Source organism: Pecten maximus, chromosome 7 (assembly GCF_902652985.1).
Source record: "Pecten maximus chromosome 7, xPecMax1.1, whole genome shotgun sequence".
Lineage (NCBI taxonomy): Eukaryota > Metazoa > Mollusca > Bivalvia > Pectinida > Pectinidae > Pecten > Pecten maximus.
The window spans coordinates 22215299-22237076 of NC_047021.1; the positions used below are offsets into that span (position 1 = coordinate 22215299).

Here is a 21778-nt window from a genome sequence, read left to right on the forward strand (position 1 = left end):
GCTTGGCGGGATAGTGTACTTGATAGTATTTAAATAGATCCTTGATGGAAGAAGCCTTACTGATAACTTCTGTCTAAATTCTGTTTTAATTTGGGGATCATATTCGGAAGTCTCCTTCCAAAATATGATGTGCTGGCCAGTATGTGTTTTGGAGAATGTATGGTTTGCCTACATTAATTTTAGTGCTATAGCTTGCATTTCAACCTGAAGAGTGGAAGGTATATTCTGAAGCAATGCTTTTGTCTGAATTGTTTGCTTGGTTTATCGCCCTGTCAACAGCCAAGGTCATTTTGAGGCGGGTTCTCCTTGTAGTAGTTGATGACTACCTCAATGAACAGTACATGGGAAGCCCATCACATGCCATCCTCAGAGTAATAAGGATAAAATGTTGTGCCCAAGGACACAACTATAGATGACAGCACAGGCCAACTCATTTCTCAACTTCATGGAAAATACAAACTGACACGAGTAGGAAGAGTCGAACCATGCACCTTGGATGTTCACCCGAGGTTACATAGCTAGTGCTCTAACCGACTCAGACCTTCACCTGAGGTTACATAGCTAGCGCTCTAACCGACTCAGCTATCACGGCCTTTCCTTTGTGTGAAGTCGAACCATGCACCTTGGACCTTCACCTGAGGTTACATAGCTAGTGCTCTAACCGACTCAGCTATCGCGGCCTTTCCTTTGTGTGAAGTCGAACCATGCACCTTGGACCTTCACCTGAGGTTACATAGCTAGCGCTCTAACCGACTGAGCTATCATGGCCTTTCCTTTGTGTGAAGTCGAACCATGCACCTTGGACCTTCACCTGAGGTTACATAGCTAGTGCTCTAACCGACTCAGCTATCGCGGCCTTTCCTTTGTGTGAAGTCGAACCATGCACCTTGGACCTTCACCTGAGGTTACATAGCTAGCGCTCTAACCGACTGAGCTATCATGGCCTTTCTTTGTCTGGAAGACACAGATACTGGAATATGTACTAAAACACCACTATCAATGCTGAATTTTGTTTCATTTCTGATAAGGAGAATGGTCTTCCAATACAACTGAATATGGAAGTAAAACAAGCTGTAATTTATGATGACTGGGGAGGAAAAAAGGCAGTGTTGCAGTCATGCTTTATGAGAAGCCAAATTGATTTGTAATGTGGAGGCTGGGGAGGTTGTCATAAGCCTCGACCACAAATGATAACCAAGTAGTTCCTAAATTGCCTTTTCCACAGTAGATATTCGTTCAGGACAAATTCCATCACACATAAATACTGCAAAACTCAATAATTATGTGGACCTGTGTTCTTTTCTACCTCTGCGAAATTTCTCGCTAAATTTATCAATAAAGGCGATAAACCAAATCAGACTGGAATCTATCCGCCACACCAGAAGCAAGTCCCCCAGAGACTAATATGCTTTCCATATAAAAGATTAAAGTTGGTGGAGGACGAGGTATTTATGGGACTTTGGAGCATGCTGTTTCCTTATGATATCCCTACTAGTATCTATGGCCTACCAATTGTTTATAATGCGGACAACTGGTTAGCTGCCCACTACATACAACACCAATTTGTGGATCGTACAAGTGACATGTTTGGTCCGACAGGAAAACATCCTGTGTAGACTATTCGGATAACATATGATCTATATTCCACGATTGTTCAAGGGGCAAAAGGGTAAAAGAAAATGTCTGGAGCGCAACCAAAACGATATTGGCATCAATATAGAACGGATTCCCCAGCCATCTAAAGCCAGCCTAATGCCAACAGGGGACCTCTGTGACGGGCATACATATTGGTGTATGAATTAAGCAGACCTAAAATTACACAACTTTGTAAACCGCAATAAAGTCATACATGTATTAGAGTCCAGACACCTCTCTGATGGGACCTTGTGGAGGCCGCAGTGTAGGTTGTGGTAGTTTGTGGCCGGGATTGAGTGGACTGGGGTAGAACACACAGGTTACCAGAACAACCTTTTTACAAATTGGGAACCATCAGGATACTTATTAGTCCATATTATACTGAAAACTATCACAACAGAACAAATAGAGCATTTAATGCTGATAACAAATTTTTGACAGAAACCAAAATCTGAATTATGATTAAAATAATTAATTTAAAATTTCAAGTAGATAATATCCTAATGAAAACAGGTAATCATTATTATTGACATAATTTGTATCATCAGATATTTTACCTACAGATCATTGCCATGACAACAGCTGAGACAGTGCAACTTCGTTTGAAAGTGATGCAATTGTGGCGAAAGGCCCCACTAATTACACAAAAGTCGTGCTGCATGGCATCACGTGCCCGAGGTAACAGTTACGTTTATGTGCCTTATACCCCAAACTGAGCACGTGAAATTCACAAACAGATGTTAGGATAAATATTTGATGAGTTTCAACACCTCCGGATGTAAAAATACATGTCTCTGAAATAGATGGTCACATGATAATCCTCTGCTGTAGTTGTAATTGTTTTCGGGGACAAGAGGAGATGCTCTGTAAAAGCATGTGGTCACAATCTGGACGACATAATGATCACGCCTTATTCAGGGTATACATCTGGAGTTTGATGGCGATGGGTATCATGTGCTGCAATGTTAACTGGGTAATTATCTTTGTGGTACATCCTGTGTCTGCTAGTATAGGACACTGTTCACTATAATTAGACATACAAGTGTTCTGGTCTCATTGTTTTGTCTGCCTGGAGAGATTTCTCCAGTAGCACAAGTGTACCCTACACCTTACTGACTTGGAAATACAGATATTGTATGGCCTTTTTAATTTGCCCAACTGTTCAGTCTGTTTTGAAATGAGAAATGTGGTCAGATGACAAGATGACATACAGAGCTGTTATCTACTTCACAGCCTGAACATTTTCATAATATTGAAAGAAAAGGAACCAAAAAATATTACCCTCACTAAAGGAAAACAACACTAAACCTTGTAGAACAGTCCTCACTAAAGGAAAACAACACATAACCTTGTAGAACAGTCCTCACTAAAGGAAAACAACACATAACCTTGTAGAACAGTCCTCACTTAAGGTAAACAACACTAAACCTTGTAGAACAGTCCTCACTAAAGGAAAACACTAAACCTGGTAGAACAGTCCTCACTAAAGGAAAACAACACTAAACCTTGTAGAACAGTCCTTACTAAAGAAAAACAACACTAAACCTTGAAAACAGTCCTCAATAAAGGAAAACAACACTAAATCTTGTAGAACAGTCCTTACTAAAGGAAAACAACACTAAACCTTGTAGAACAGTCCTCACTAAAGGAAAACAACACTAAACCTTGTAGAACAGTCCTCACTAAAGGAAAACAACACTAAACCTTGTAAACAGTCTTCACTAAAGGAAAACAACACTAAACATCGTAGAACAGTCCTCACTAAACAACACTAAACCTTGTAGAACAGTCCTCACTAAAGGAAAACAACACTAAACCTTGTAAACAGTCTTCACTAAAGGAAAACAACACTAAACATCGTAGAACAGTCCTCACTAAACAACACTAAACCTTGTAGAACAGTCCTCACTAAAGGAAAACAACACTAAACTTTGTAAACAGTCCTCACTAAACAACCCTAAACCTTGTAGAACAGTCCTCACTAAAGGTAAACAACACTAAACCTTGTAAACAGTCCTCACTAAAGGTAAACAACACTAAACCTTGTAGACCAGTCCTTACTAAAGGAAAACAACACTAAACCTTGTAGAACAGTCCTTACTAAAGGAAAACAACACTAAACCTTGTAGAACAGTCCTCACTAAAGAAAAACAACACTAAACCATGTAAACAGTCCTCACTAAAGGAAAACAACACTAAACCTTGTAGAACAGTCCTCATTAAAGGAAAACAACACTAAACCTTGTAGAACAGTCCTCACTAAAGGTAAACAACACTAAACTTTGTAAACAGTCCTCACTAAACAACCCTAAACCTTGTACAACAGTCCTTACTAAAGGAAAACAACACTAAACCTTGTAGAACAGTCCTCACTAAAGGAAAACAACACTAAACCTTGTAGAACAGTCCTCACTAAAGGAAAACAACACTAAACATCGTAGAACAGTCCTCACTAAAGGTAAACAACCCTAAACCTTGTAGAACAGTCCTCACTAAAGGAAAACAACACTAAACCTTGTAGAACAGACCTCACTAAACAACACTAAACCTTGTAAACAGTCTTCACTAAAGGAAAACAACACTAAACCTTGTAAACAGTCTTCACTAAAGGAAAACAACACTAAACCTTGTAGAACAGTCCTCACTAAAGGAAAACAACACTAAACCTTGTAGAACAGTCCTCACTAAAGGAAAACAACACTAAACCTTGTAGAACAGTCCTTACTAAAGGTAAACCACACTAAACCTTGTAGAACAGTCCTCACTAAACAACACTAAACCTTGTAGAACGGTCCTCACTAAAGGAAAACAACACTAAACCTTGTAGAACAGTCCTCACTAAAGGTAAACAACCCTAAACCTTGTAGAACAGTCCTCACTAAAGGTAAACCACACTAAACCTTGTAGAACAGTCCTCACTAAACAACACTAAACCTTGTAGAACGGTCCTCACTAAAGGAAAACAACACTAAACCTTGTAGAACAGTCCTCACTAAAGGTAAACAACCCTAAACCTTGTAGAACAGTCCTCACTAAAGGAAAACAACACTAAACCTTGTAGAACAGACCTCACTAAACAACACTAAACCTTGTAAACAGTCTTCACTAAAGGAAAACAACACTAAACCTTGTAGAACAGTCCTCACTAAAGGAAAACAACACTAAACCTTGTAGAACAGTCCTCACTAAAGGAAAACAACACTAAACCTTGTAGAACAGTCCTTACTAAAGGTAAACCACACTAAACCTTGTAGAACAGTCCTCACTAAACAACACTAAACCTTGTAGAACGGTCCTCACTAAAGGAAAACAACACTAAACCTTGTAGAACAGTCCTTACTTAAGGTAAACCACACTAAACCTTGTAGAACAGTCCTCACTAAACAACACTAAACCTTGTAGAACGGTCCTCACTAAAGGAAAACAACACTAAACCTTGTAGAACAGTCCTCACTAAAGGTAAACAACACTAAACCTTGTAAACAGTCTTCACTAAAGGTAAACAACACTAAACCTTGTAGAACAGTCCTTACTAAAGGTAAACCACACTAAACCTTGTAGAACAGTCCTCACTAAACAACACTAAACCTTGTAGAACGGTCCTCACTAAAGGAAAACAACACTAAACCTTGTAGAACAGTCCTCACTAAAGGTAAACAACACTAAACCTTGTAGAACAGTCCTCATTAAAGGTAAACAACACTAAACCTTGTAGAACAGTCCTCACTAAAGGTAAACAACACTAAACCTTGTAAACAGTCTTCACTAAAGGTAAACAACACTAAACCTGGTAGAACAGTCCTCACTAAAGGAAAACAACACTAAACCTTGTAGAACAGTCCTCACTAAAGGTAAACAACACTAAACCTTGTAGAACAGTCTTCACTAAAGGTAAACAACACTAAACCTTGTAGAACAGTCCTCACTAAAGGAAAACAACACTAAACCTTGTAGAACAGTCCTCACTAAAGGAAAACAACACTAAACCTTGTAGAACAGTCCCCACTAAAGGAAAACAACACTAAACATCGTAGAACAGTCCTCACTAAACAACATTAAACCTTGTAGAACAGTCCTCACTAAAGGAAAACAACACTAAACCTTGTAGAACAGTCCTCACTAAACAACCCTAAACCTTGTAGAACAGTCCTCACTAAACAACATTAAACCTTGTAGAACAGTCCTCACTAAAGGAAAACAACACTAAACCTTGTAGAACAGTCCTCACTAAACAACCCTAAACCTTGTAGAACAGTCCTCACTAAACAACCCTAAACCTTGTAGAACAGTCCTCACTAAACAACACTAAACCTTGTAGAACAGTCCTCACTAAAGGTAAACAACACTAAACCTTGTAGAACAGTCCTCACTAAAGGTAAACAACACTAACCCTTGTAGAACAGACCTCACTAAAGGAAAACAACACTAAACCTTGTAAACAGTCCTCACTAAACAACACTAAACCTTGTAGAACAGTCCTCACTAAAGGAAAACAACACTAAACCTAATATACTGTATTACAGATACAGCAATCATCAGCCATAGTGCAGTGAAAAGATGAAAGAATACTTGTTTTTCCAAATCCATTAACATATTATTAAATGGTCCTTTGTAAAGTTTTGTAAAGTAACGCAAACTTTGTTGAAATGTATTTATCAATTTCAAATATCTTTTAATGCAGCATATGACGCCACAGAACTGTTTACATGTGATAAAACATGCATTTTTGTGCTCAAAACCTCAACTCAATCTACAACTAAAACAAACATCTAAAAGATGAGGATTTGATAGATATCCTGTTTCCATGGCAATACCTTGACAATGCGAGGAACAAAGCCCTACATTCAAAAAGTCTATGCTTGTCTTTTTTTTGTCATAAGCATTTGCGGATACAGAGATCAAACACTGTTGAAAATCTCCCAATAATTACAGCAGAGTGGATGGTAATTGTTTCAGAACCAGCATGTAAAGCAGGGTTTCATTGGCTCTTTGAACGCCTTCCAAGATGTGCCCCAGATAATTATACCAGAAGCAGGTCGAAAGTGTGGTAGGAAATATGTTTCTACAATCGTGAGACAAAAACTTGTATGATCGTGATACGAGTAATGACAATGGGGCACAGCTTTTGATCTGTAAATATTGATAAAATCAAACCTACATGCACCAGTTCTGATCCAGTGTTTTCCACTTTATGACCATATGTCATCAGAAGAACAGACGAATGATGATCTTTGCTGACAAAACATAGTAATCAACTGACATTTGAAACCTTGATGTAGACAACTGCTAAATGACTACAGCATCAGTGAAAACTAAAGAGTATTACAACAATCAATAAAAGCTTGTTGATATGTGAGTCATAACCAACGATTTAACTGATTGGATTCTTTGATCCAAAACTTTCACGTTTTTCCTCCATCTAAAAACAAGCTGTATCCCTACTGGAAATGGTAGGTCCTCAGGGCATTCATTATAGCCTTGAAAGTTGATAATTCTGTATTGTGTTACTTAACTTTGGTTAAAAAATTCTGTATGGATACCCTGGTTAAACATAAGATTACCCTGGTGATCCATAGGATCACAGCTGACGATGTTCTGACGATGCTTCGACGAGGAACAGTGGTAAAGACATACCGTAACACTATCGCATGTGTAATGTCCTAAAGGGATACGATTATCACCGATCACCAACAACAAGTGTCATACAAATCATTTTACAAATATCTGTATCATACCACATCTGAAATACCAAGAGGGATGGATAGGGGTTCAACGCCACTCAAGAACCATGCATTCTTATCCTGCAGTTTATTTCTGATTTTTTCTATATATTTTTTTTTTGCAGTTGCCAAGCACGCACATTTTATTAAAAGTACAAGTTAGAATGAACACCAACAGTGGAGACACACGACTACAGCACTAATTAGGAGTGGGTTACCTGACAGTGGAGACACACGACTACATCACTAAATAGGAGTGGGTTACCTGACAGTGGAGACACACCACTACATCACTAAATAGGAGTGGGTTACCTGACAGTGGAGACACACGACAACATTACTAAATAGGAGTGGGTTACCTGACAGTGGAGACACACGACTACATCACTAAATAGGAGTGGGTTACCTGACAGTGGAAACACAGGACTACATCACTAAATAGGAGTGGGTTACCTGACAGTGGGGACACACATCACTAAATAAGAGTGGGTTACCTGACAGTGGAAACACAGGACTACATCACTAAATAGGAGTGGGTTACCTGACAGTGGAAACACAGGACTACATCACTAAATAGGAGTGGGTTACCTGACAGTGGAGACACACCACTACATCACTAAATAGGAGTGGGTTACCTGACAGTGGAGACACACGACAACATTACTAAATAGGAGTGGGTTACCTGACAGTGGAGACACACGACTACATCACTAAATAGGAGTGGGTTACCTGACAGTGGAAACACAGGACTACATCACTAAATAGGAGTGGGTTACCTGACAGTGGGGACACACATCACTAAATAAGAGTGGGTTACCTGACAGTGGAAACACAGGACTACATCACTAAATAGGAGTGGGTTACCTGATACTGGAGACACACGACTACATCACTAAATAGGAGTGGGTTACCTGACAGTGGAGACACAAACTACAGCACTAAATAGGAGTGGGTTACCTGACAGTGGAAACACACGACAACAATACTAAATAGGAGTGGGTTACCCGACAGTGGAGACACACAACTACATCACTAAATAGGAGTGGGTTACCTGACAGTGGAGACACACATCACTAAATAGGAGTGGGTTACCTGACAGTGGAGACACACGACTACATCACTAAATAGGAGTGGGTTACCTGACAGTGGAGACACACCACTACATCACTAAATAGGAGTGGGTTACCTGACAGTGGAGACACACCACTACAACACTAAATAGGAGTGGGTTACCTGACAGTGGAGACACACGACAACATTACTAAATAGGAGTGGGTTACCTGACAGTGGAGACACACGACAACATTACTAAATAGGAGTGGGTTACCTGACAGTGGAGACACACAACTACATCACTAAATAGGAGTGGGTTACCCGACAGTGGAGACACACGACTACATCACTAAATAGGAGTGGGTTACCCAACAGTGGAGACACACAACTACATCACTAAATAGGAGTGGGTTACCCGACAGTGGAGACACACGACTACATCACTAAATAGGAGTGGGTTACCCGACAGTGGAGACACACGACTACATCACTAAATAGGAGTGGGTTACCTTACAGTTGAGACACACGACTACATCACTAAATAGGAGTGGGTTACCTGACAGTGGAGACACAAACTACAGCACTAAATAGGAGTGGGTTACCTGACAGTGGAGACACACAATTACATCACTAAATAGGAGTGGGTTACCTGACAGTGGAGACACACGACTACAGCACTAAATAGGAGTGGGTTACCTGACAGTGGAGACACATGACTACATCACTAAATAGGAGTGAGTTACCTGACAGTGGAGACACACGACTACATCACTAAATAGGAGTGGGTTACCTGACAGTGGAGACACATGACTACATCACTAAATAGGAGTGGGTTACCTGATACTGGAGACACACGACTACATCACTAAATAGGAGTGGGTTACCTGACAGTGGAGACACAAACTACAGCACTAAATAGGAGTGGGTTACCTGACAGTGGAGACACACAATTACATCACTAAATAGGAGTGGGTTACCTGACAGTGGAAACACAGGACTACAGCACTAAATAGGAGTGGGTTACCCGACAGTGGAGACACATGACTACATCACTAAATAGGAGTGGGTTACCTGACAGTGGTGACACACAACTACATCACTAAATAGGAGTGGGTTACCTGACAGTGGAGACACACAACTACATCACTAAATAGGAGTGGGTTACCTTACAGTGGAGACACACAACAACATCACTAAATAGGAGTGGGTTACCTGACAGTGGAGACACACGACAACATCACTAAATAGGAATGGGTTACCTGACAGTGGAGACACACAACTACATCACTAAATAGGAATGGGTTACCTGACAGTGGAGACACATGACTACATCACTAAATAGGAGTGGGTCACCTGACAGTGGAGACACACGACAACATCACTAAATAGGAGTGGGTTACCTGACATTGGAGACACACATCACTAAATAAGAGTGGGTTACCTGACAGTGGAGACACAGGACTACAACACTAAATAGGAGTGGGTTACCTGACAGTGGAGACACACGACTACATCACTAAATAGGAGTGGGTTACTGACAGTGGGGACACACGACAACATCACTAAATAGGAGTGGGTTACCTGACAGTGGAGACACACGACTACATCACTAAATAGGAGTGGGTTACCTGACAGTGGAGATACACACCTACATCACTAAATAGGAGTGGGTTACCTGACAGTGGAGACACATGACTACAGCATTAATTAGGAGTCGGTTATCTGACAGTGGAGACACACGACTACATCACTAAATAGGAGTCGGTTATCTGACAGTGGAGACACACGACTACATCACTAAATAGGAATGGGTTACCTGACAGTGGAGACACACGACTACATCACTAAATAGGAGTGGATTACCTGACAGTGGAGACACATGACTACATCACTAAATAGGAGTGGATTACCTGACAGTGGAGACACATGACTACATCACTAGATAGACATGACTACAGCCCTAATTAGGTGTTGGTAGTGAAGGACAATATCCCTTTATCACCATTAAATATCCAGTTACCATTCCCCGTCATCAATCACTACATAGTTCACATTAAATGCTCGTTGACAATATCTCACAAATTTTATCTTTTATTTTTCTCATTCTTTTGACTCATATCATTTCTATTATTCCTTGTGAATTTAGTCTTGCCAAATGTGAAATGAAAATTTATCAAAATCTTGACATATTGTAAAAGCATATATTATACTTCATTCAAATGCATCGGAATAAAAAAAGCATGGGGAATTTCATCATTGGTTTCTGGCCATGCAGGTGTAAATCCTGAACACCCTGAGTAAGGAACACCCATTCCACTTACTTGTGTGCCCAAATATAATTATGTACTACATTACTCATCCTACTGTTATCCCTGTGCGGCATGATTAATCTCAGACTCAAAAGTATTTTGTTGACTAGTGAACAATAAAAAGAACACACTTGTTGAGTTTCCACTGAACTGTAATAAATATTAGGTGGGCTTATTACCAGACATGGGCTTATTGTGTTAAAGGTTTGTTACCTATCGACAACCTGAAAACAGGAATTGAAGACAACCATGCTATATCATACTGAAGTGATTGGGGATCTCATTAAAGATAGCTTGGACCAAAAACAATAAGGATATCTAAAAACCAAGCTGTTTTGTGTGTCCACGCTCTGACACCAGTATACTCAAGTCAAATTTGTAACACCAGTATATACACAAGTCAAATTTGTAACACCAGTATGGCCAACAAAAAGACCATATGAATTTGCTGCCACAATTGAATGTGTCTCCAATGACAAACATTTTCTCTCAACAATTGGAAAAAATAGAATAAAAATAGATATAGCTTTTATTTCAATAAACAGAGTTTAACATTAATAAAACTCATCTAAAACATGGATTACAAATTTTTTTGCAGGACCATGCAGAACAAAACATCTTTTTTTTGTTTTTTTTACTAAACTACCACATGATGTAGACTTGTTTCCAGCACCATAACACTGACTTCCATGTTTCTTTGGTTACAGCTTATCCCAGCAGATTTACTCTCCATCTGTCAGAAAGAACATCCACTCTGATAGATGATCACCATTCCAAATGATTTTTTCATGAAAGTTTAAACCAGAGTCCTGATTCTGTCTCATTCATAGTTGTGCAAGAGTTTGCATCAGGCTTGATCCATTACAGAAGTGCTGGGAGTTGCAGTCTCCCATTCCTAGCGGAGATCAATCTTTATTAACGGGCCTCGTGTACACATCCCTCATCCTCATTACAGTACTGGGTTTAATAGATATTGATACCAAACTCCAGCCCAAGTGACAAACCTGTGTGTTCATAAACCTCACCATATCACCGCAATGGACAGAACATTCGGACCATCTTCTGTCATCAAAAGCCGATCTGTTGCTTTCCATTCCTTTAGATGTTAATACTTTGTGGGGAACTGCCATACAGCAGTACATCTTCCTACTGTGTTCAGTGATCAATTATATTAAAATGATTTTTGATTTTTTATAGATTTTTCTCCCAAAACATTAATTTGACTTTTAATTGACAGAATTAATTATTTTTATTTTCAGCATTTCAAAACAATATGATCTGTTATAGAAATATTTAACAAAGATGTGCGGTTTAACATGCTGCAGAAGGAATGTCATACTTTCAATGACAATGGTTTACTTACTGTTCAATCGTCTTGCTCAATTTATTCAAAATGTGTGTGGTCCTAACATGTCACTCTCTGAAATCTATTCCTCAACTTATATAACTTACAACTGTGGCTCTTTGAAATGACTGTGGGGTTCTGTAAGAGAATGATATGGTGTGGTGTCTTACATGACAACTGAAACATAATATATATATTACAATGTCTAATCATCAAATAAAGTCTCTAATACAAGTAAAGTTCATTGACCTTGACTGGGAAACTGTATGACCTTGATCAACAGCAGATCTAAAGAGATTAATGTAAGATGTGCTGAAGTAGTTTTCCCTTGACCTTTACAGAATTGTGACACAAGGGACCACTGCTCAGATGTGAGGTGATAGCTGTTAGATCACCAAGAAATTCACCAGAGTATTTACAGGGATACAGACAAGAATATTACCCTTTAGTTTTTTAGTGACCCTTATTGGTACTGACCTTCAGTTTTGTAATGACCTTTATAGGTACTGACCTTTAGTTTTGTAGTGACCTTTATAGGTACTGACCTTAAGCTTTGTAGTGACCTTTATTGGTACTGACCTTTAGTTTTGTAGTGACCTTTATTGGTACTGACCTTTAGTTTTGTAGTGACCTTTATTGGTACTGACCTTTAGTTTTGTAGTGACCCTTATTGGTACTGACCTTAAGTTTTATAGTGACCTTTATTGGTACTGACCTTTAGTTTCATAGTGACCTTAATTAGGATTGACCTTTAGTTTTGTAGTGACCTTTATTGGCATTGATCTTCAGTTCTGTTTTGACCTTAAGTTCTATGGTGACCTTGAGTTCTGTGATGTCCTTTTGTTCTTCAGTAACCTTTAGTTTTGCAATGACCTTTAGCTCTGTAGTGACCTTTAATTTTAGTTCTATAGTTTTACCTGTAGTTCTTCTGGACCTTTAGTTCTCCAGTGACCCTTAGTTCTCTGGTGACTTTTAGTTTTATACATGTAGTGAGCTTTAGTTCTTTGATGACAGTTCTATGGTGGCTTTAGATTTAACCTTACTTTATTGTGCAGTAATTTACAAAGGAACATTAGTTTTTGACTTTCCTAGATATATCTTCATCACCTGCTCAAATCCATTATTTGCTTGAAGTTCAAATAGCTACAGGTCTCTCCCATTACATCTTTGGTTTTGATAACAAAATTGTCATTTATGGAAATGTATTATAAACTAAACTACAGCTGTAGCTTTAGGGATGTGGCCATCACAATATTTTAATAATTACACCAGCAATTAAACAAAGACTTATCACATAACTAAAGTTTCTTTTTAAATGTCCTACAATCAAAAACCCTTAAGACAGTTAATCTGATAGACAGCTCAATTGTACAACATTGTACTTGAGTATGCTTGAACTCCTTGCACTTTCCAAAATCGTTTTCAAAGTAAACTTCTATGATTATTTACTGGAGACCTATAGTTTAGGAGAAATTGATATACATGTAGCTGTATAAACCTAATAAGAGTCATTTTACAGATCATTTTTAGGAGAAGAAATGTTCAAGTGACTGATTATTTCTACTGATATTTTTGTGCTTGTTCCTGATGTTATTGAAATAGACATTTTAACCCTAGAAGTCAACCAACATCACAGCCTTACAAATTCACGTTTAGGCAAACAAGCCTTACAGATGTGAAACCCTTCTGAAAAATCTGAGTCATGTGTATGTTTGAATGTCATGGTTAATCCCGACTTGACAGTTATATGTATTGTGGCCTTCTTCGTTAATGGAACTGTGTGTATGGAAGTCATTGAGTTTTTTACAACATCAACAAATACTTCAGGTGCTGATATAATTTTATTGTGAATTCCAAGAGCAATAAGCTCCCTTAAGGACAGGATGTGATGTCATAAAACACATCATGGTGGAGGACAACAGTTAGTGTTGTCATGACACCAGATATAAGGTACATCACTATATCTCCTTTCCATTACTTTTTCCAATTACTTCCCAAAAGACCCTGTTATATCAGAAGTATCGGGAACCTAATCCACCTCCACGCACAAAAAATATATACGATAGTACAGAAGAACACATTGGCTGTGGTGTCTGAAATAGATTACACAACCAGGAATCTCCATTTCAAATAGAGGATGAGGTCTATCTATCCTAAGGAGACATATCCAATATGTGGTCCCCAACACAGCCCGGATATCTGGTAAGACCACTAGGATATAACCAATATAAGCTGGGCTACGTTATTACTCCGGAGTGAAAACAGCAATGAGCAAGGTGGTGTCATCTTATAAGGAAACACACAAATGTATTTACAGGCAAAAAATGTATTGATGTAATTTATTTTTTCTTGTTCCATTAAGAGTTTACATGTAAAATTAAGAATTTGAAACTTTGAAATAGTCTACTACTCATCACTTTGTTTGAAATTGAATTTATCAAAAAAAATCATGGATCAAAACAAAAAAGGTGTAATGACGATCTGAAATTATATAATAACACAAGTCAGACATTAACCATTGCAGGAAAAAACATATACCCTTTTCACATTGATGAAGCAATTGTAAAGGCACAAAAATTGAAGAAGAAAAATAAAACATGAAAGGCATGTCACAACCATGACAAAGACTTAAACAATTCATTTTTACAAAAACGCAAATAAAAGAAACTGAACTTAACAGAAGGTATAAGTAGTAACTTACCTGATATGCCATCTAATGGTCAAACTCCAGAAGTCAAATCAAGCCACATGCATGCTGCACACACAGTCCTACTGACCAATGACATGTGTTTGTTGCTGTCACTATGATAGTCTAGCCCACATTGCCGCACTGTTACTTATCACGGCTGTCACTGACACTAGGAGAGACGTTCAACTGACCCAACTAGTCTCAACAAACACATCCACATGCCACAATACAATGGAATATATTATTCAATTTAATATCACATGTAAGGGTTTCTCTGTCCTCGGTAACCAATCAAACTCTGCTACATAGGTTTTTATGCTCACTGTATAGCTATAGATCGGCGAACTACAAGATGTCAAGATCGTAACAGAAACGACCTTACACAATCGGCATTCGGCAGTTTGTGTTGTTGAAACAAGGTAAATAAACCAAGACTACTACTGTGATTTTGTTTCTTTTTTTCCCATTAAATGATATAAATCATTCATCTAGAATTCATCCAAATACAATCAATACTTAGTTATGTGAGCCATGTGTGGAATAAAAGTCAATTCTCTGTTATCGACAGTCATCCAACCGTGACGGCCTCGCTGTTTCTCACCTCAGGCAGAATGCATTTGCAAGCCCTACAGGTGAATAATTGGAAATAGGAATCAAAGAAAATGAAAGGCATCATTAAGGTGTGATTGTTTGAGGGCAGAATTATATTGGTCAAGTCAATATACACAGAAAGGATGGTCTCCAGCGAGCAAATATTGAGAAACTGTTTGACAGTTGTAATAGTGACCCAGGAAATGACAAACGATTAAATCCCAACAATACACACAAACCGAAACATCATTGACAACTTGTTCTGTTTAATAATCATTTTTTCCATTAAGTATAGGCCAGACATTGACAAACAGAAGGTCAGATCGTCATTCTGGACGCTGTATCAAGTCTGAACTGTTGTATATAGCCATAATTAAGCAGGCCCAGTCATGAGTGTCCAACCCGACTATCAGTGTCCGATGTCCAAAGAACAATAATGTACACAAATAGCATTATGCCGCTTAATGTTAAGTTCAAATATGTTAATAGAGGTGAGTCAAGATTCAATCAATGCCCCGGCACCAATTTCAGAAACTTCAATTAGCGGCCGACATTTGTACTAGTCCAGTGACTAATGTACTGCTAGTATTTACACAGATACTGCTGATTGGTTGAAACAGGTAACAACTCATATCCGCGATTGGAATGACACAGATTGGTTTTGAAACAAATAACCATTGCATTGTGAACAGGTATGTTAAATTTAGAAATAAACCTTTAAATCATCATTATGACACTTTGTTTCAAACAAATTCTAAACAACTCAATAATCCAATTCTAAATGTTTTAATTCCAGTCATCAATGGTTTACAGTTGAACATCTGACTAACTCAACAGTTTGTCTCCATCTGGTATTAGGTGATTTATGTTGTGTTTTTACTGTGGCTATTCATCCGATGATTTCCAGTCCATATCAAAAATCATTATATTGAACTTTCATCTCCAAAGGTCACCAGAAATGACCTTGAATGATCAACCACAGGACGCTCGTGTAGCGGGGTCCTGACCAGGTCGCTGTACATATGAAAATTTAAGTGTTTTAAGACACTGATCCTAATGTTGGTTAATGTTGATCTCACTTTGATAAAAACAATAAATCTTCCTGTCCATTTGTCATTTGAGGTGTAGTGTAAGTTATATCTACCTTATGTGGTGTTATAGCCAAAGTCAATCTTTTTGCTGTGTCATAATTGTCTTTGCCCACTCTGTTTTAACTCAAACGGATAAGAAATAACAAAAGAACTGAGGAATGACGTGGGACAAAGAAGGAGGAACAGAAAGAAGTATGAATGAGGAATTGGACAACTAAACAAACAATCCTAACACTTTTCTAATCCCCAAATCATATTTACATGAGAGCTAGGGGAGGGTCCTAATTTTCTTTTCCCCACCATGATAGATGGGCGCCTGGACTGGATCAAAACAAACAAAGCAGTGACATTCTCTCGTCAGCCTCTGTACCATCAATCGGAGGTACAATGGTGTCTAATATTGATAACCTCTCACAACTCAAGGCTTCCACAGCCCCCTAAATCTACACAGCTCACAGTCTATGGATGGAAGCCATGATTGGATCTCATCAGCAGACTAAAGCCAGGACAACAGTCTATTCACAAAGAAATCATTTTGCTACAGTTACATGAAGGCTTATGATGGATAGTACCACTATATTTCTATCTTCATAACTATTGTAGGGTCAGCCTTCTCAATGTAAACCTCTGTGCTTTCATGTGGCCAAGTACCAATCCCTCAGTGAAAACAAATCAATTTTAATATATTGCCAATCAGTAATTATACATGGATGAGGAAGAAGGTTTAAAAAAATCCAAATGATCCATACAAAATAGTTTGGTGTGAAATCTCTCAAGCATGAAAATGTTTCATACGCCATGAACATGAGGATGCAGGTAGAATTACCATAACAGAAGGATATCATTCAACCATAACCCAACAAATGGCTTTCTAGTTCCTTCATTTGAAAAAAAACATTCCGGTTGGCTAAAAAAAAGTTACATTGTAAATGGACTTTCACCATCATCCACACTGCATGTCCTCCCTTTAGGGCTGGCCAGCAAGGCTTACAGACTCCCTAAATTTTACCCTACATCAGGGCTGGCCAGCAAGGCTTACAGACTCCCTAAACTTTACCCTACATCAGGGCTGGCCAGCAAGGCTTACAGACTCCCTAAACTTTACCCTACATCAGGGCTGACCAGCATGGCTTACAGACTCCCTAAACTTTACCCTACATCAGGGCTGACCAGCAAGGCTTACAGACTCCCTAAACTTTACCCTACATCAGGGCTGGCCAGCAAGGCTTACAGACTCCCTAAACTTTACCCTACATCAGGGCTGACCAGCATGGCTTACAGACTCCCTAAACTTTACCCTACATCAGGGCTGACCAGCAAGGCTTACAGACTCCCTAAACTTTACCCTACATCAGGGCTGACCAGCAAGGCTTACAGACTCCCTAAACTTTACCCTACATCAGGGCTGACCAGCAAGGCTTACAGACTCCCTAAACTTTACCCTACATCAGGGCTGGCCAGCAAGGCTTACAGACTCCCTAAACTTTACCCTACATCAGGGCTGACCAGCATGGCTTACAGACTCCCTAAACTTTACCCTACATCAGGGCTGACCAGCATGGCTTACAGATTCCCTAAACTTTACCCTACATCAGGGCTGACCAGCAAGGCTTACAGACTCCCTAAACTTTACCACACATCAGGGCTGACCAGCAAGGCTTACAGACTCCCTAAACTTTACCCTACAATGTACATCAGGGCTGACCAGCATGGCTTACAGACTCCCTAAACTTTACCCTACAATGTACATCAGGGCTGGCCAGCAAGGCTTACAGACTCCCTAAACTTTACCCTACAATGTACATCAGGGCTGGCCAGCAAGGCTTACAGACTCCCTAAACTTTACCCTACAATGTACATCAGGGCTGACCAGCGCGAGGCTTACAGACTCCCTAAACTTTACCCTACAATGTACATCAGGGCTGGCCAGCAAGGCTTACAGACTCCCTAAACTTTACCCTACATCAGGGCTGACCAGCATGGCTTACAGACTCCCTAAACTTTACCACACATCAGGGCTGACCAGCAAGGCTTACAGACTCCCTAAACTTTACCCTACATCAGGGCTGACCAGCACGGCTTATAGACTCCCTAAACTTTACCCTACATCAGGGCTGACCAGCATGGCTTACAGGCTGTTAGATTTTTAACCAACTGGGACAATACATGAAATCCATGTGATTGTAATAAGGGGAGTTTTTTTTACACACAAAGCATTAAGTAACAGCTAAAACATCCTTACTTTTGTTTCTTTTCTAAAAGGTTTCAAAAATTATGTATGCAGCTTTTTCTCTTTAAAAGATGGAAAGATTTCAAGACATCCATTTTAAAAGATGGAGAAAGCTTTCTGAGATGACAGATGTTGAGAATTTTAAGATAGAGTACTGATATGTACTGATTGTCACTAGGTTGTCCACCTGCCAGACACATTTAAACATGAATTATGCACACTAACTTCAGTCTGTCTGATTAACTCTGCTTTCATATCAAAAGAGAACATAAGTTCAGCATTCTTGACAGAATTTCTATCTTAACAAGCCTGAATTGTGGCTATGTCATAAATAATATAAATGCATGTATATTGCTGATCAGTTGATAAGGGCACATTGGGTCGGTAAGGAAGCATGCTTCTTATCTACAATTATACAATGTGCATGCAATGGATTTGTACTTGATAAGGACGCCTTCTACTGCAATTGTTCCAGAGGATAACCAGTGGCAGCCACATTGCAAAAATGGACACACCATTGATCTCCTGTGTATGTATAGAGATTTATTGAGCATTTATAATAGATAATTAGACAGGGAAAAAATTGCTGTTAATCCCTGGTTTAGCTGCCTGCATCAATGAGGAGTTGGTAGGGGGAGGGAGAAGAGGGGAAGTCATACTCAAAGGGGAAAAACATAGAAAATTGATTTTTTTTTCAAATATAGAACTTGTAGACAATTATAATTGGTAGGTAGGCAAGATGAAAGTGGTTAATTTATTGAGTATCATAAGGTAGGGGCGAACATATTACAGCTTCAGAATTTATGTACGACCGAAACACAAAGGAAGTGGATGGCACAGGAAGTGGATGGCACAGCAAAGACATCCTGTCTTATATGGATGCCTAATGAAGGAAATAGTAAAACATTGCTATTTCTGGTCCATGGGCATGCATGCCAGACCATCACCATGGCGACACAACCATCACTGTGACTTGGCGACACAACCATCACTGTGACGTAACAGGAACAGATGAAGGTGGCATTAAAATGCATGAAATACAAGTTATGATGTATTCTGAGTACTGATCTATAGATTTGTATGTTTTGTAAGTTAAACTAACAATTGTTCTTAACCTGTCCAGCTGATCTGCTGAAGGTTATGTGGTCATGATCACTCCCATACATATGAGGTGTCACACCTTTGGAAAGTGATTGTAAATTTCTTTCCCTATCAATATTTATCAATTATAACATGCATCTGACTTTATCATGTTTACATTCATGTTTCACACTTCTGTAACAGTAGCATGTTCTACAATCAAGTCCAGTTAAATTCCATGGAACTTTTACCTTTCTAAGTACAATTTCATCTCAATCTGCATCAAATATCATGAAAGATTTTAAACTGCTTATAGTGCAGTGATTTGCCATGAGAACTATTTCATACATGAACACAGACACTAATAGCCATTTTATACAATAATTTAAATATGATCGAATTAACATCAGAAAATTGACAATAATTTACTGTGCTCTACTATTTTTTAAAATCTGTGCTGACAAGATGAGCCGGTTTGAATTCATACAGTATGACTATAGTTGTGTGGTGGGAAAATCTACCAGCCGATATCAATCTCAATAATACACAGAAAAGCCAGAGTAGTCACCTCGTAATAGGTGAGTAATTTCTACCTCTGAGGAATGGGAAGTCAAGCTTGGGAATAAAGGTGTCGGACTTTCCCACCCGAGCTATAATGTGTTACGAGAGTTGTAATACATTACGTTAAACAAAACTAGACTATCATTAAAAGCTTACATCTGTGACAGTCGGGATTGACAAAGTCAAACATTTCAGCGACTGAGACTATGAAGTTACTTGTGGATATAGTGTAGATTAAGGTACCTGAGGCGACTCACTATTAACCTGGATCCTTTTTTCCTGGATTGTCTAATTGGATCTGTGCAAGACCTCAAAGCAACGAAAAAACTCACATATTTCAACTGATAAATAGTGAATTAAAAATCGTGAAGGAGCAAACTATTTAACCTTTACTGTATAGTGAGAAAGACTGGAATCTCAAGATGTTTTATGAATGGTTCAAATTACACCTGAACGAAAAAAATCTTGCAAATGTTTCATATTATATCTGAACAGAAGGCTAATTTCATTCCTTCATCTCTATAACAATGTAAACACAGTTTGTGTGTAGTATATCGTAGATTTTGTGTCCTCCTGAATGTGTACCCTCGGTGGGGATTCCTCGCTCAAGTGTCTGCTCAGCTGGGTAGCTATTGTGTGCAAGTCTACGCGGGAGCATTGTCATCTGGTGTCATTGTTGCATTAGAATGCTCAGACCTACCTAGGACGACCGAGAGAAAACAAATCACAAGGTTCAACATGTGAAAAAAACATCTCTTGTACTATGCACACAGAATTAGATGAAAAAAAGAAAGTTTAACAAAGTTCTGTCTATCTATACCCCACTCTAGTACTTATCGAGGTTAAATTTAGACAGAAGGATGGGGAGAATGGACTTTTTACTGTTTTGTCTATCTACTCTCAACTTTCGTACTGAAAGTTAAATTCAGACTGAAGGATGTACTCCCCACTTTTGAACGGAGGTTAAATTCAGACTAAAGAATGGGGAAAAGGGTTTTTTTCACTGTTTTGTCTACTCTCCACTTTCGTACTGAAGTTAAATTCAGACTGAAGGATGGGGAAAAGGTTTTTTTTTACTGTTTTGTCTATCTATACTCCACTTTTGAAATGAGGTTCATTTCAGACTGAAGGATGGGGAAAAGGGGCTTTTTACTCTTTTGTCTATCTATACCCAACTACTCTAGTACTTACCAAGAGTTAACTTACTGAGAGGCTTTTCAGAATAGGACAAGGGGCACTCTTTAATCAGTTTCAAACAATTGGTATTTCAGTTGGGCTAAGTTTCCTATTATGTAAATTTTGTATCAGATGAAGCTAAATTGTTTGAGGAATTATAATACTCTATTCAACTTCTTCCAATTTACATTTTTTTCTTCTTTAGAATAATGCTAATTTTGTTTTCAATAAATTATAACTGTTATCACTATAGAGACCACCAGTGATGATTCTTAAGGTGTGATCGACTAATCTACTG

General features: G+C 38.7%; 1 protein-coding gene across 6 annotated transcripts in view; it reads right to left on the bottom strand.

The window, feature by feature from the left end:
- The window catches only part of LOC117331919 (E3 ubiquitin-protein ligase PDZRN3-B-like), a 191628-nt gene that overhangs the window by 110357 nt on the left and 59493 nt on the right, over positions 1-21778 (bottom strand). Inside the window, exon 1 of one of the 6 annotated variants that reach the window (XM_033890903.1) lies at positions 14764-14866. The exons of the other annotated variants lie outside the window; for them this stretch is intronic. Within the exon in view, the coding sequence (XP_033746794.1) occupies positions 14764-14775 (12 nt within the window). The 5' untranslated portion in view covers positions 14776-14866. Of the gene's footprint in view, positions 1-14763; positions 14867-21778 lie in introns of those variants that run through there. 6 annotated transcript variants of the gene reach the window in all.